At 44.6% G+C, this 16983-nt stretch overlaps 1 protein-coding gene across 1 annotated transcript in view; it reads right to left on the reverse strand.

Annotated features, from left to right (window-relative positions):
* TMEM131 (transmembrane protein 131) overlaps positions 1 to 16983 on the reverse strand; it is a 489982-nt gene that overhangs the window by 82852 nt on the left and 390147 nt on the right. Inside the window, exons 25-27 of the mRNA XM_030201383.1 lie at positions 14766 to 14832; positions 5908 to 6059; positions 3642 to 3784 (exon numbers count right to left, since the gene is read on the reverse strand). Of these exons, the coding sequence (XP_030057243.1) occupies positions 3642 to 3784; positions 5908 to 6059; positions 14766 to 14832 (362 nt within the window). The remainder of the gene's footprint in view (positions 1 to 3641; positions 3785 to 5907; positions 6060 to 14765; positions 14833 to 16983) is intronic.

A 16983-nucleotide genomic window follows, 5' to 3' on the forward strand; every position in this document is an offset into this window, starting at 1 on the left:
ATACAAAAGAACAGCAAAAATAACCCTTAGTTCAATATCTTATTAGTAATTACAATATCCAGAGGTGGCCGGTTCAAATCCCACTGTTGCTCCTTGTGACCTTGGGCAAGTTACTTAACCCTCCATTGTCTCAGTGCCTCAGGTACAAACTTAGATTGTGAGCCAGTAAAAATGGTAATGGAAGAAAGCAGTTGTGAGTCTGAAGTTGACATCTGTGATCTTCCTTCTGCTGATGGCAACAGTACTGTATGTGAGAAGATGAAAATGACATGGCACCTGTGGAACCTGCATATGGTTGTGGTGAACTGGAAATATTTGTTCACAGAAGAAAAATTGTTATGCCTGAGAAATCAGGCACTAGATTAAAATAACAAAAACACAACAGACTTGAGGAGGAAAGTGAAAAATTAGACAATCAAGAAGCTTCAGTTTCAGCTGGAAGATTGCGACCCAAGTCAGCAGTCTTTGGAGAAAGCAACTGCTGGCGACACAGGAATTCAGTTACAGGATGCTGAAGGTGGAAGACTAAAAAGAGAGAAGAATATCACACTGTATTTTCTCTACAAAATAGGTCAGGCTGCTCAGTGAAAAGCAACATTTCATTTGAGAAGAGCAGAAAAATAATCAAAAGGCTGCTGCTCAGGAAACTGAACAGTGCTGGAAAGTTACAGATAAATACTTAATTTTACCAGTTAAAAGGCTTCCAGTTACTGGCCAATAAACATTCAGAACTTGTTGCAATGATTCCAGTGTAGTTATTTAAAGCATTTTTATTCTTGAGATGTAAGAACATTTGAAAGAACAGTTTGAATTAAATACAAACAAACAAACAGACATAACAATCCTGGTTTGATGAAGTTCAAAGATTTCTTGGAATCATTCTGTTATCAGGGCACAACTGTCTGCCAATGGAATGTTAGTACTAAAGTAGAGCTAAAGATTTGGGTTGTGGGATGGTTGTTGGAGCAATGCCAAAAAAAACAGGTTTCACGATTTGATGAAGTACTGGCATGTGGTTAACAGAGCCCTCCGAGTCTCTGGTGGCAAAAACGGCTCCTCTCTATGACCAACTAACCAAGTTGCTATTGCAGTATGGAAATGTTGTTGAGAAACTTAGCACTGGTCAGTTCTGTGGTGCCATATTATGGACATCATGGTGCAAAGATGTTGATCAGAAAAAAGCCAATCACATTTGTGTATAAGATCTGGATGCTTTGCTCTTCTGATGGTTATCCAAATCCAACCAGCATTTACTATTGCAAAAACAGCTGCTCATCAGAGACCTCTCTGGGTAAGTATGTGATTGACATTTGCCAACATAATCACAGATAAAAGATGCCACATTCCTTACTTTGTAACTTGTTAATAAAATAAAATAAAAAAATAAACAGTTGTTGGATCTGTTTTGCAAAGTTGGAGACATGATAGTAAGAGCAACTGATAATCTTTGTGATAGGTGCTCTGGTACTGTGTCAAAAAAGGGACACAGAACTTCCACAATAAATCAAACAAAGCAAAAAAGGGGTGGAAGATAAAATGTTCCAAATAATCAGATAAAAAAAGACAAAGACCAAAAAGAAGTCCATGCTTCTAAAGAACTATTTTATTCTTCAGTGAATGATCAGGCAGATGTATAGTCTTGACTCAACATTGGCATGTACAATAATGACCCAACAAGGGCCGTATTTCAGCATATAGCCTTCCTCAGGGGTCACCGTATACTGAGGTTTTAAAATGCCAGACTTAAGATACGTGAAATGTATAAAAAATGAATGAAAGTGAACTTTTAAACCATCGGTCTACTCACAAAGCATTACTCTGTGCTGAACACTCTAGTACTGCACCACATGAAGGAAAGAATAACTTTTCTAAACCTGAGATGTCATGAAACATGGCAAAGTCTGTATAGTCAGACCGACTGACAACAATTTGGTCATATGTGCCAGTAACTTCAACACTGTCAATCCAGTGAAAAAGGTTCTAAGGCATGTGACAGTGCAAAATGAAAGATGAATGCGTCACAGCCTCTGATTGCCAACCACACAAGCAGCATGGGAGGTGCTGACCTGATAGACATGTTACTCTGCCCTGAAATGCCAAAAGGAAGCAAGTGCTTTAGTAAAAATAGGCATTTGCTTCCTTTTGCCACTGCAAGCCAGTCCGCATACAGACTGTGCATCAAGAGTAAAAAGTAGTGGTGGAACCTCTTTTGTAAATGTCATCAATATTACTCTTGTTGTTGCATGGCACCCTCCAGTGCGGTGTTAATCAATCAGTCAGCCATCCTGATCCACTTAGGATTTTGATGCAAGATCACCCTGGGCTTCATGAAAAGCTTGACATATTCGCTTGGGTGATCCAATTGCTCAAGTGCCTTTGTTATGACAGAATAAACCACTACATGGAAGAGTGGCCTAGTGGTTAGAGCACCAGTCTTGACATCCAGAGGTGGCTGGTTCAAATACCACTGCTGTTCCTTGTGATCTTGGGCTAGTCACTTAACCTTCCATTGCCTCAGGTACAAAATTAGATTGTGAGCCCTCCAGGGACAGAGAAATGCCCACTATACCTGAATGTAACTCACCTTGAGTTACTACTGAAAAAGGTGTGATCAAAATCCAAATAAATTTCTTCTACCAGTCAAGCACACTGTGTTTACTGCAGCAAAAACACTGCTAAGGAATGCAAACAGCAAGAGGCTTCAAATCCACTGCTATAAGGCTTTTCACACACTGTAGTGTTATAATCCTATCCAGACACAAATACATGGAAACTTTTTCCTTACATTGAAAAGCGAACGAAGTATAAAACAGCAACTAATTACTAGTGAGGATGTTCCAATGGTCCATTTTTAGAATGTGCCATGAAGAAAAAATATATAAAATAAGTACAAGTTTGTGTTTTTGTGATTAAATATAATCGAGATGTACCGTTTACTTAAGTGGCACTACTATATTTCAACTTCTAAGTATGTTGGCAAATAAATTAAACTTTTTATAAAAAACAAAGCTAATGTAGAAAATTCATTACCATAAAATAGGACTAGCAGATTTGATGGTTTTAAACATTCACAATTCATCTTATTTAATATATATTTATTTATTTAATATATGTACTCACTCTGCTGCTCCCCAGTATCTCTCCACACTCGTCCTTCCCTACACCCCTTCCCGTGCACTCCGCTCCATGGATAAATCCTTCTTATCTGTTCCCTTCTCCACTACTGCCAACTCCAGACTTCGCGCCTTCTGTCTCGCTGCACCCTACGCCTGGAATAAACTTCCTGAGCCCCTACGTCTTGCCCCATCCTTGGCCACCTTTAAATCTAGACTGAAAGCCCACCTCTTTAACATTGCTTTTGACTCGTAACCACTCGCCTCCACCTACCCCCCTCTCCTCCTTCCTGTACACATTAATTGATTTGATTACTTTATTTTTTGTCTATTAGATTGTAAGCTCTTTGAGCAGGGACTATCTTTCTTCTATGTTTGTGCAGCGCTGCGTATGCCTTGTAGCGCTATAGAAATGCTAAATAGTAGTAGTAGTAATTTTCCAAGAAATAAAATATTTTAACATGTACCTCACATCTTCACAATGAATTTTAAAATGTTATTTTTCTTAGAGAGAGAATCAATACTTACTATCTGAGCAATCTTTCAATAGCGCTTCTGTAATTTTAAATCGTAAAAAACTTCCTGGACTGGGAGGCTTGCCTGCAACCCTCAAGCTCTCAGTTGCTCCTTGACCCTGTACCATCAATGCATCTATTACAGTCAGATTATTTCTGTGTAAAAGCAGAGGAATAAGGCAAAGAGGTACTTTAGTGAATGAACTACATCAGTGAGCCCCAAACTTTCTTGGCCCACTGCTCCCTTGGTTCCATAAATTTATTGCAGCCCCCTCCCCACCCCATCGAGGCTATTACTCAAAACAAATTATTCAAAATTTCAAATAAAAGTTCTTAACAACATAAATAGTCTTGTTTAATAATATTAATGATGGAATTGAAATTATTTAATTTACAACACAAAAACAATACTCAAGTGGTGGCTCGTACTATTGACTTCTCATGACTCATGCAACGCTTAGATCATTTTATCTGCGATGGTGCAAAAATATGCACTGTTGGTTCACTTGCAATGGCGCAAACATATGCTGATATGCATAAGCAGGTAAATAATGTTATAGGCAGGCCTATTTGCAAGCTGCCATGTTGATAAAATGGTACAAAGGTTAAAAAAAATACTTTCTTACTTCTTAGTTGTTCATGCTTCTACATTGTACGTATCTTCCAGCACCCCCCTAGGACAGTGCAGTGCACCCACGCCACCACCTTGTCTTTCAAAACCCCACTAGACTAGTCCAATGCCCTCCAGTGGGCAGTACTGCACTACACAGTAAATGACTCCCATAATTTCCTGTTTCATAGACTAGCAGATAATCTATAAAAATGGCATTAACGCTCATTAGCTGTTAGTGAATGATCCCTATGATCTTAAAACTTTTCATATCAATCCTTTAAATTCAATAATCCGTTTGTCACTTTAAATAAAAAAACATTTTTACAACTTGTTTACATCTTTCTTATGGCTGATTCCCCAAATTTCTTTTATAGTAAATCACCACCCTACACCGGGATTAAATAACGTCCACTGAAAACAGAACATACAAATTCAAAATGCCATAGAAAAATTTCTGTCCCAATCTGATGACCAAAAAGATGTATATGAGTACATGGAACTTTAATTTGGTATATTATTATGTAAAAGCACCAAGAGTTTATATTTTGTGTCATTAATGTTTACACGGAATTTTCAACTCTAAATCAATAAGTACAACCAACAGACATACACATGCAGGGGCATAATCGAAAGGGGCGCCCAAGTTTTCCTAGGATGTCCTTGCAGGACGTCCTGGCAAAGGGGTGGGGAAACCCGTATTATCGAAACAAGATGGGCGTCCATCTTTCATTTCAATAATACAGACTGGGACGTCCAAACCGTGAAATTTAGGTTGACCTTAGAGATGGTCGTCCCTGATTTTCGGCGATAATGGAAACCGAGGACGCCCATCTCAGAAACAACCAAATCCAAGCCATTTGGTTGTGGGAGGAGCCAGTATTCGTAGTGCACTGGTCCCCCTCACATGCCAGGACACCAACCGGGCACCCTAGGGGGCACTGCAGTGGACTTCATAAATTGCTCCCAGGTGCATAGTTCCCTTACCTTGTGTGCTGAGCCCCCCAAACCCCACAACTGTACACCACTACCATAGCCCTAAGGGGTGAAGGGGGGCACATACATGTGGGTACATTAGGATTCTGGTGGGTTTTGAAGGGTTCACATTTATCACCACAAGTGTAACAGGTGGAGGGGGGATGGGTCTGGGTCCGCCTGCCTGAAGTGGACTGCACCCACTAAAACTGCTCCAGGGACTTGCATACTGCTGTCATGGAGCTGGGTATGGCCATTTGAGGCTGGCAAAAAATATTTAAAATGGTTTTTTATTTAGGGTGGGAGGGGGTTGGTGACCACTGAGGGAGTAAGGGGAGGTCATCCCCGATTCCCTCCGGTGGTCATCTGGTCAGTTCGGGCACCTTTTTGAGGCTTGGTCGTAACAAAAATGGACCAAGTTGCCCAAGTGCTTGTCAGGGATGCCCTTCTTTTTTCCATTATCGGTCGAGGACGCCGATGTGTGTTAGGCACACCCCAGTCCCGCCTTTGCTACGCTTCCGACACACCCCCATGAACTTTGGTCGTCCCCGTGACGGAAAGCAGTTGAGGATGCTCAAAATCGGCTTTCAATTATGCCGATTTGGGCAACCCTGGGAGAAGGACGCCTATCTCCTGATGTGTGTCAAAACATGGGAGCCCTTCTCTTTCGAAAATAAGCCTGAAAGAGACATACCTGATGATGATTAATGAAGATGATGTTTTGTTGAGAATGGGAGAAAATTTTATTGTCACTGATTTTCTCTCGCCTGGCTTTAAAATTATATTTAAAACTGAATGTCGCACAGGACCTTCCATAAATCCTGAACTACTTTGCACTGGTTGACCCTTAAACCAAATCAAAAAGAAAAAAAAATGTTAATAAGGTAATTATACTTAGAAATAAAATCTATACATTGAATGGCAACTGCATAATTCATGTACCAGGTGGAATGATCGGGAGAATTAAAAAAAAAAAAAAAAGCCAGTGCAGTTCATACATAGCCTCATGTGAAAATTTATTTAACAGGCACATTTTTACAGGGACATTTAAGCGAATGCTACATACCTGTAGAAGGTATTCTCCAAGGACAGCAGGCTGATTGTTCTCACTGATGGGTAACGTCCACGGCAGCCCCTCCAATCGGAATCTTCACTAGCAAAGGCCTTTGCTAGTCCTCGCGCGCCCATGCGCACCGCGCATGCGCGGCCGTCTTCCCGCCTGAAACCGGCTCGTGCCGGCCAGTCTCATATATAGCAAGACAAAGAGAAGGGAAGACACAACTCCAAAGGGGAGGCGGGCGGGTTTGTGAGAACAATCAGCCTGCTGTCCTCGGAGAATACCTTCTACAGGTATGTAGCATTCGCTTTCTCCGAGGACAAGCAGGCTGCTTGTTCTCACTGATGAGGTATCCCTAGCCCCCAGGCTCACTCAAAACAACAAACATGGTCAATTGGGCCTCGCAACGGCGAGGACATAACTGAGATTGACCTAACAATTTTTCCAACTAACTGAGAGTGTAGCCTGGAACAGAATAAACATGGGCCTAGGGGGGTGGAGTTGGATTCTAAACACCGAACAGATTCTGAAGCACTGACTGCCCGAACCGACTGTCACGTCGGGTAATCTGCTGCAGGCAGTAATGAGATGTGAATGTGTGGACAGATGACCACGTCGCAGCTTTGCAAATCTCTTCAATAGTGGCTGACTTCAAGTGGGCTACCGACGCTGCCATGGCTCTAACATTATGAGCCGTGACATGACCCTCAAGAGCCAGCCCAGCCTGGGCGTAAGTGAAGGAAATGCAATCTGCTAGCCAATTGGATATGGTGCGTTTCCCCACAGCCACTCCCCTCCTGTTGGGATCAAAAGAAACAAACAATTGGGCGGACTGTCTGTTGGGCTGTGTCCGCTCCAGATAGAAGGCCAATGCTCTCTTGCAGTCCAATGTGTGCAGCTGACGTTCAGCAGGGCAGGAATGAGGACGGGGAAAGAATGTTGGCAAGACAATTGACTGGTTCAGATGGAACTCCGACACAACCTTTGGCAAGAACTTAGGGTGAGTGCGGAGGACTACTCTGTTATGATGAAATTTTGTGTAAGGGGCCTGGGCTACCAGGGCCTGAAGCTCACTGACTCTACGAGCTGAAGTAACTGCCACCAAGAAAATGACCTTCCAGGTCAAGTACTTCAGATGGCAGGAGTTCAGTGGCTCAAAAGGAGGTTTCATCAGCTGGGTGAGAACGACATTGAGATCCCATGACACTGCAGGAGGCTTGACAGGGGGCTTTGACAAAAGCAAACCTCTCATGACGCGAACAACTAAAGGCTGTCCTGAGATCGGCTTACCTTCCACATGGTAATGGTATGCACTGATTGCACTAAGGTGAACCCTTACAGAGTTGGTCTTGAGACCAGACTCAGACAAGTGCAGAAGGTATTCAAGCAGGGTCTGTGTAGGACAAGAGCGAGGATCTAGGGCCTTGCTGTCACACCAGACGGCAAACCTTCTCCATAGAAAGAAGTAACTCCTCTTAGTGGAGTCTTTCCTGGAAGCAAGCAAGATGCAGGAGACACCCTCGGACAGACCCAAAGAGGCAAAGTCTACGCTCTCAACATCCAGGCCGTGAGAGCCAGAGACCGGAGGTTGGGATGCAGAAGCGCCCCTTCGTCCTGCGTGATGAGGGTCGGAAAACACTCCACGGTTCTTCGGAGGATAACTCCAGAAGAAGAGGGAAGCAGATCTGACGCGGCCAAAAAGGAACTATCAGAATCATGGTGCCTCGGTCTTGCTTGAGTTTCAACAAAGTCTTCCCCACCAGAGGTATGGGAGGATAAGCATACAGCAGACCCTCCCCCCAGTCCAGGAGGAAGGCATCCGATGCCAGTCTGCCGTGGGCCTGAAGCCTGGAACAGAACTGAGGGACTTTGTGGTTGGCTCGAGATGCGAAGAGATCTACCAAGGGGGTGCCCCACACCTGGAAGATCTGTCGCACTACACGGGAATTGAGCGACCACTCGTGAGGTTGCATAATCCTGCTCAACCTGTCGGCCAGACTGTTGTTTACGCCTGCCAGATATGTGGCTTGGAGCACCATGCCGTGACGGCGAGCCCAGAGCCACATGCTGACGGCTTCCTGACACAGGGGGCGAGATCCGGTGCCCCCCTGCTTGTTGACGTAATACATGGCAACCTGGTTGTCTGTCTGAATTTGGATAATTTGGTGGGACAGCCGATCTCTGAAAGCCTTCAGAGCGTTCCAGACCGCTCGTAACTCCAGGAGATTGATCTGCAGATCGCATTCCTGGAGGGACCAGCTTCCTTGGGTGTGAAGCCCATCGACATGAGCTCCCCACCCCAGGAGAGACGCATCCGTGGTCAGCACTTTTTGTGGCTGAGGAATTTGGAAAGGACGTCCCAGAGTCAAATTGGACCAAATCGACCAGCAATACAGGGATTTGAGAAAACTCGTGGACAGGTGGATCACGTCTTCTAGATCCCCAGCAGCCTGAAACCACTGGGAAGCTAGGGTCCATTGAGCAGATCTCATGTGAAGGCGGGCCATGGGAGTCACATGAACTGTGGAGGCCATGTGGCCCAGCAATCTCAACATCTGCCGAGCTGTGATCTGCTGAGACGCTCGCACCCGCGAGACGAGGGACAACAAGTTGTTGGCTCTCGCCTCTGGGAGATAGGCACGAGCCGACCGAGAATCCAGCAGACCTCCTATAAATTCGAGTCTCTGCACTGGGAGAAGGTGGGACTTTGGATAATTTATCACAAACCCCAGTAGCTCCAGGAGGCGAATAGTCATCTGCATGGACTGTAGAGCTCCTGCCTCGGATGTGTTCTTTACCAGCCAATCGTCGAGATATGGTAACACGTGTACCCCCAGCCTGCGAAGTGCCGCTGCTACTACAGCCAAGCACTTCGTGAACACTCTGGGCGCAGAGGCGAGCCCAAAGGGTAGCACACAGTACTGGAAGTGACGTGTGCCCAGCTGAAAATGCAGATACTGTCTGTGAGCTGGCAGTATCGGGATGTGCGTGTAGGCGTCCTTCAAGTCCAGAGAGCATAGCCAATCGTTTTCCTGAATCATGGGGAGAAGGGTGCCCAGGGAAAGCATCCTGAACTTTTCTTTGACCAGATATTTGTTCAGGGCCCTTAGGTCTAGGATGGGACGCATCCCCCCTGTTTTCTTTTCCACAAGGAAGTACCTGGAATAGAATCCCAGCCCTTCCTGCCCGGATGGCACGGGCTCGACCACATTGGCGCTGAGAAGGGCGGAGAGTTCCTCTGCAAGTACCTGCTTGTGTTGGAAGCTGTAAGACTGAGCTCCCGGTGGACAATTTGGAGGTTTTGAGGCCAAATTGAGGGTGTATCCTTGCCGGACTATTTGGAGAATCCACTGATCGGAGGTTATGAGAGGCCACCTTTGGTGAAAAACTTTCAACCTCCCTCCGACCGGCAGGTCGCCCGGCACTGACACTTGGATGTCGGCTATGCTCTGCTGGAGCCAGTCAAAAGCTTGTCCCTTGCTTTTGCTGGGGAGCCGAGGGGCCTTGCTGAGGCGCACGCTGCTGACGAGAGCGAGCGCGCTGGGGCTTAGCCTGGGCCGCAGGCTGTCGAGAAGGAGGATTGTACCTACGCTTACCAGAAGAGTAGGGAACAGTCTTCCTTTCCCCAAAAAATCGTCTACCTGTAGAGGTAGAAGCTGAAGGCTGCCGGCAGGAGAACTTGTCGAAAGCGGTGTCCCGCTGGTGGAGCTGCTCTACCACCTGTTCGACTTTCTCTCCAAAAATGTTATCCGCACAGCAAGGCGAGTCCGCAATCCGCTGCTGGATCCTATTCTCCAGGTCGGAGGCACGCAGCCATGAGAGTCTGCGCATCACCACACCTTGAGCAGCGGCCCTGGACGCAACATCAAAGGTGTCATACACCCCTCTGGCCAGGAATTTTCTGCACGCCTTCAGCTGCCTGACCACCTCCTGAAATGGCTTGGTTTGCTCAGGGGGGAGCTTGTCCACCAAGCCCGCTAACTGCCGCACATTGTTCCGCATGTGGATGCTCGTGTAGAGCTGGTAGGACTGGATTTTGGCCACGAGCATTGAAGAATGGTAGGCCTTCCTCCCAAAGGAGTCTAAGGTTCTAGAGTCCTTGCCCGGGGGCACTGAAGCATGCTCCCTAGAACTCTTAGCCTTCTTTAGGGCCAAATCCACAACTCCAGAGTCGTGAGGCAACTGAGTGCGCCTCAGCTCTGGGTCCCCATGGATCCGGTACTGGGACTCGATCTTCTTGGGAATGTGGGGATTACTTAGTGGCTTGGTCCAGTTCGCCAGCAATGTCTTTTTGAGGATATGATGCATGGGTACTGTGGATGCTTCCTTAGGTGGAGAAGGATAGTCCAGGATCTCAAACATTTCAGCCCTGGGCTCGTCCTCCACAACCACCGGGAAGGGGATGGCCGTAGACATCTCCCGGACAAAGGCCGCAAAAGACAGACTCTCGGGAGGAGAAAGCTGCCTTTCAGGGGAGGGAGTGGGATCAGAAGGAAGACCCTCAGACTCCTCGTCAGAGAAATATCTGATGTCCTCCTCCTCTTCCCACGAGGCCTCACCTTCAGTATCAGACAAGTTCACGGACCTGTGTCTGAAGCCGTGCCCGGCTCGACTCCGTGGAACCACGGCTACGGTGGGAGCGTCGAGAGGTAGACTCCCTCGCCCGCATCGGCGAAGCTCCCTCCGCCGACGTCGTCGGGGAGCCTTCCTGGGAGGCGACCGCAGTCGGTACCGCATGCGGCACCGATGTCGGAGACTTCACCCCGGGCAAGGGGCCAGCCGGCGCCTCTCTCGACGGTACCGGTGGCGCAAGCACCCCCGGTACCGGAGGGGAAGGGCGCAACAGTTCTCCCAGAATCTCTGGGAGAATGGCCTGGAGACTCTCGTGCAGAGCGGCTGTGGAGAAAGACGTGGAAGCCGATGCAGGTGTCGATGTCAGAGTCTGTTCCGGGCGTGGAGGCTGTTCCGGGCTGTCCATAGTGGAGCGCATCGACACCTCCTGAACAGAGGGTGAGCGGTCCTCTCGGTGCCGATGCCTACTGGGTGCCGACTCCCTTGGCGACCCAGAGCTCTCGGTGCCGATACGGGAAGGGGACCGGTGTCGATGCTTCTTCGACTTCTTGGGATGAAGCATGTCACCGGAGCTTCCTGGCACCGACCAGGAGTACGTAGAATCCAGCCGTCGCTTCCTCGGGGCCGAGGCCGAAGAAGGTCGGTCTCGGGGGGGCTGTACCGCAGGAGCCCTCAGGGTAGGGGGAGACCCACCCGAAGGCTCACCACCACCAACAGGGGAATGGACAGCCCTCACCTGCACTCCAGTCGAAGCACCACCGTCCGACGACATCAGCAGAAGTGGAGGTCCCGGTACCACCGACGCCGACGCAGCCTTCCGATGACTCAGCCCCGATGCAGAGGGTCGATGCCTCGATGCACTCGATGCAGTCGCGGCCGAGGACGGAGGTCTAGACGCTGTCGACGTCGATGCACTCGATACTCCCGGTGCCGATGCCGACGAAGAGCCCGAGAACAAAACGTTCCACTGGGCCAATCTCGCTACCTGAGTCCGCTTTTGTAAAAGGGCGCACAGACTGCAGGCCTGCGGGCGGTGCCCAGCCCCCAGACACTGAAGACACGACGCGTGCCTGTCAGTGAGCGAGATTACCCGGGCGCACTGGGTGCACTTCTTGAAGCCGCTGGGAGACTTCGATGACATGGGCGGAAAAATCGCGCCGGCGAAATCAAAACTCGTAATTGTGGCGGGCACCAAAAAGAGGGGGAGAAAAAATTTGACCCGAGGCCTGAAAAGGGCCTACCCCGAAGACGAAAGAAAACTTACCGGGGCAAAAACTGGAAATAGCGGAAAGGGAAAAAGACCGAAAAGGTCCTCTTCCGAAATCCTCTTTTTTTTAAAAAACGCAAAAGTCAAAAAGAGACGCGCGAGGTCGACTTAAGGGGCGCGAACGACGTAACACGACCGTACCGAGCACGGACAAAAGAAGACTGGCCGGCACGAGCCGGTTTCGGGCGGGAAGACGGCCGCGCATGCGCGGTGCACATGGGCGCGCGAGGACTAGCAAAGGCCTTTGCTAGTGAAGATTCCGATTGGAGGGGCTGCCGTGGACGTCACCCATCAGTGAGAACAAGCAGCCTGCTTGTCCTCGGAGAACTAACATCACACCACAACATAAAATGGGCTCCATGGTAACACATGATAATGGCATTAGTGTGCACTATTAGTAAGTTATCCCAGAGATTTACTGAATAAAATTCTGCTGCCACACATAACAGGGAAAATTCTTAGGGCCTACATGTACCACCAAGGGCACATACACCTGGCACAAAGGAGATACAAAAAGGAAAAAGGCAAATTTGCCAATTGTCTGACTCAGCCTAATCTCCTATTTATGTAGGAAATAAATATTTGTAGCAGCTCATCCTTACTGGGTCTCAATGTTTTTGCACAAAAGAACTTTAGTTTTCTGCAGAAATACATTATCTCACAGTGACAAAACAGTAAACTGTCTTGTATCACCAAGATATTAGAAATCTTTAACCACAAAAATCATGTAGTACTAAAATCAAGTACACGAGCTTATAAATTCTTTTGGGCAGATTTTGAAACATAAGAACATAAGAGTAGCCAGTGATCCACCTAGCCCAATATCCTCTTTTCCAAACAGTGGCCAAGCCAGGTCACAAGTACCTGGCAGAAACCCAAATTGTAGCAACACTCCATACTACAAATTCTAGGGCAAGCAGTTAATTCCCATGTCTGCCTCAATAACAGACTATGGACTTTTCCTCCAGGAATTTTTTCCAACCTTTTTTTAAACCCAGATACGTTAACCGCTATTACCACAGAGTTCCAGAGCTTAACTATTCATTCAGTGAAAAAAATATTTCCTCCTATTTGTTTTAAAAGTATTTCCATGTGACTTCCTCAAGTGTCCCTTAGTCTTTGTACTTGTGGAACGAGTAAAAAAAAAAAAAAATTGATTTACTTCTACTTGTTCTACACCACTGAGGATTTTGAAGACCTCAATCATATCTCCCCTCATCTGTCTCTTTTCCAAGCTGAAGAGCCTTAACCTCTTTAGCCTTTCCTCATACGAGAGGAGTTCCATCCCTTTTATCATTTTGTTGCTTATGTTGCTACTTATTTCCTTCATTTGGGTCCTTTTTCCATTCTTTTGGCTGTAATGGCCTCTTTTACTTCACTTTTTAACCATGCTTGCTGACATTTTTTCTTCTTTCCACCGCTGCAAATACGTGGAATGCATCTGGACTTGGCTTCCAAGATGGTATTTTTGAATAACGTCCATGCCTGATTTAGTGTCCTAACCTTTGCAGCCGATCCTTTTTAACTATTTTCCTCATTTTATTATAGTTGCCATTTCGAAAATTAAATGCAGCTACAGTAGATTTTCTTTGCGGGTTCATCCCAGATAGTAGCTCAAACTTGATCATGTTATGATCACTGTTTCCCAGGGGACCCAACATCTCCAACTTGATAAATTCATATGGGACACATTTACCAAACTAATCAAATATGGCTAACAGCACACAAAAATAAAATGTTTCACTATGGTGTAGTTTTATATATGTCTATAGGCATAGCAGAAAAAAAATCCATCTTCAGCAATTACCTAAGGGATTCTTATCAAGCCACGCTAGCAGCTCACGGACAGCAATGCCAACAGAGCCCATTCAAAGTGAATAGGTTTAGTCTGCATTACCGCATCAGGAGCCGCTAGCACAGCTTGAAAAAAAGAGGTCCTAAATTTGTTCTTAGAAAAATGAACACATTGTTCCTAATTACAATAAATTAAAGGGCAATTTTCAATACTATCCACATTACTGCAGAGATTAAAACTAACAAACTATGAAACTTTATCAAACTTCTTCCACAAACTTTTCAACAATTTTTGAGGAGGAAAACGTAGCCAGAGATTTGCGGTCAGACCATCACATGGTATTTTGAAAATGCAAAAACTGTGTACTGTTGCTGTCACCACTCTAGCCCTGTCCTAGTCCACCCCAATGAAAATGTGGCTAAAAGTGCATGTGTTGTGAAACTCCACGCACATGTTTACTTATATAAAACATGGCCAATTTTCACAAAATTCATTTACATAGTTAAATGGCATTTGAAAATTGCCCCCTAAATGGTTGGTTGAGTGTACAGTTAAGTAAAAAAAAACACTAATTGAATGGAAGCTTAAGGTTAAAGCATCCATTGAACATACCTTTTTCTAATATAATTTCATTAACTGTTTGACAAAGTGACAAAGCTCTTCATTTTGTGCCATTTTGCAGTTTAAAATTTGGGCAGCCACAATTATTTGTTATCACTACAGTAAATATAAATGCTTTAAAATAAATATTAGGGGCCATGAAAGCTTCACACAACATTATCTTTTTGTTCATAGAATCTAGGGATGATCCTTTTTTCTTTCTGATGTAACTGTGTTAAAAAGTGTCTTTCAAATACTTACACAATTTCTGAAAACTTGGAATTCTAGCGTCTTCAAGTCAACATTTGATAGTTTACTCAAGTTAAACCTGCAGTAACAATAGGCATTTTTGTGATTAGTGATCTTTTAAATACAAACTGAATAACTAAAGGTTTTAGGACAGAGCTCCCCAAATCTAGTTTTCAAGGGCCAAAACCAAAGCCAGGTTTCAAGGATTTCTGGGAAGAGTATACATGAGAGGTATGTGCATACAATGGAGACCTTGCATGCAGACAGATGATATTGATATTCATTATGGAAATCCTGAACACAAGACGTGGTTGGGTCCTCGATAGCCAGATTTAAGGACTTCTGTTATACATAACTATCATATTCAATGTTGTCTTCTGATTCTCCGATATGGGATGTGTCCATCCATTTCTTTTCTACTTGTAAAAGTTATTTTTATTACAATTAAAGGTGAAAGTATGTTTCTAAGAGAGACCTCTACCATCTTCTAAATTCCTTTGCCCTTCCAAAAATCACGGTTAAAGAGCTTTCAGTCTGCTTAGAGTTAGCTGCTTCAACAGCCTACATTAAAGGCAAAGGACCAAACAGATGGCTAAAATAGCTACAAACTTCAAAGAGCTATTTTGTCTCATATACATTAGACATATACTCTCTTCACTGCTCTCACATTGAACAATACGCATGCAATAAAATCAAGGTTGTATATCTGCAACAGCTGGTCTCTAAAGATAGGGGAATCAAATTGATGAGTGAGAAATCACCAAGGGCACCAACCATGGAACATCTTTCCAGAGATTCTCTTAAGACTCCAGAAGACCCTTCTGAATGCACAGCAGTTCCACAACCCCATGTTTGCACAATATACTCCAGTTTTATTAAGCCAACAATCTTTTGGGGGGAGGGGGGAATACACAACTGGTGCTTTCCTGTCTTCACAAAACATGTTACAAGTAAACAACTTCATTTTCTCAAAAAACAAGGTGAATCATTTTACTTAAGATCTTTAAAAAAAAAAAAAAGGAAAGCAGAAAAAAAATTGCACTAATTAACTGAACAGTTATTTCTAGCAGGTTAAAATAACCATTTTCATTGTTGTTGACATGAAATCAGCCTTAAATTAAATCAAAGAAGGGTCTACTGATGAAAGGAGGTGGTTCATACCCTCAAAAGGATCAAGAAGAACGTTTAGATCACTCTAGGAATAAATAAAATTTGCAATTACAGGAACAAAATGGAAGATTCCAGCAGAGTTTTGCTTGAAGTAAAAGTGCCCCCCCCCCTCCCCGAATTTGGAGGTCTTGGGTAAGTAGTTTAGCTAATCTAAGCATTGTTTGTAGAGTTTTTGATGATTTTAAACTGTTTTTACATCTATTCAGACTGCCTCTCTATGTTTTTATTTGCACTTTTGCAGTATTGCCTTTGGTGAAGTGAAAAGGTTTACACCATAACAGTATATAATGAGCATTACCCTTTGGTCCCCACACATATCTGGCTATTGTTAATATAGTATGTCACCTTGCATATCTTTGAAGATGCTCTTTTATATAACTTTTTCATTTATTAAATATCTGCATTATGATATATTTTTAATACTTAATATGTTTACATATCTCTGTTGTTTTTAATATGATTTGATCCATTATGCTTTAGTTTTACCAGTAATGTTTTGCCCCTGAAGCAGCCTTTGCCAGGCGAAATAGCTGTGTTGGGCAGACTTTTTAATTTTATGTTTAACAAAGTTTCTTGTTTCTTCTATTATCATGTCTGCTGCAATGACACTAGAACCTCCAGCAAGAGGCAAAAGACACAAATATGCCCTGGCAAGTATCATAAACCTTAAACATGGAAACTAACAAAATTAACTTCAAATTTAATTATAAAAGGGAGGGATTCAGTATAGACTGCACTCACAGCAGAATAACTTTCAATAAACAAAGCCATTTGTTTTGCAGCTATATATGAAAAGCTCTATATGTCATAATGTCCCCCCTCATGTGGAATGGCAAAATCCAAGGTTAATCTCTTATATAAAATCTTCAAATATTTATTTTTTTCAAAATTATATCAGAAATCACCCCAAATTATAATGTCCAGTTTTAACCAGTAATCAGTCTCACTATTCATAAAGTATTTAAAACAGTCCAACTGCATATATATAACAAAGGCAAAAACGCCAATGATAGAGGGAGGCACCACAAATATAAAGCAGGGTAAACACTCATCTTGAAGC

The sequence above is a fragment of the Microcaecilia unicolor genome, chromosome 4, assembly GCF_901765095.1.
Source record: "Microcaecilia unicolor chromosome 4, aMicUni1.1, whole genome shotgun sequence".
Taxonomy (NCBI): Eukaryota; Metazoa; Chordata; class Amphibia; order Gymnophiona; family Siphonopidae; genus Microcaecilia; species Microcaecilia unicolor.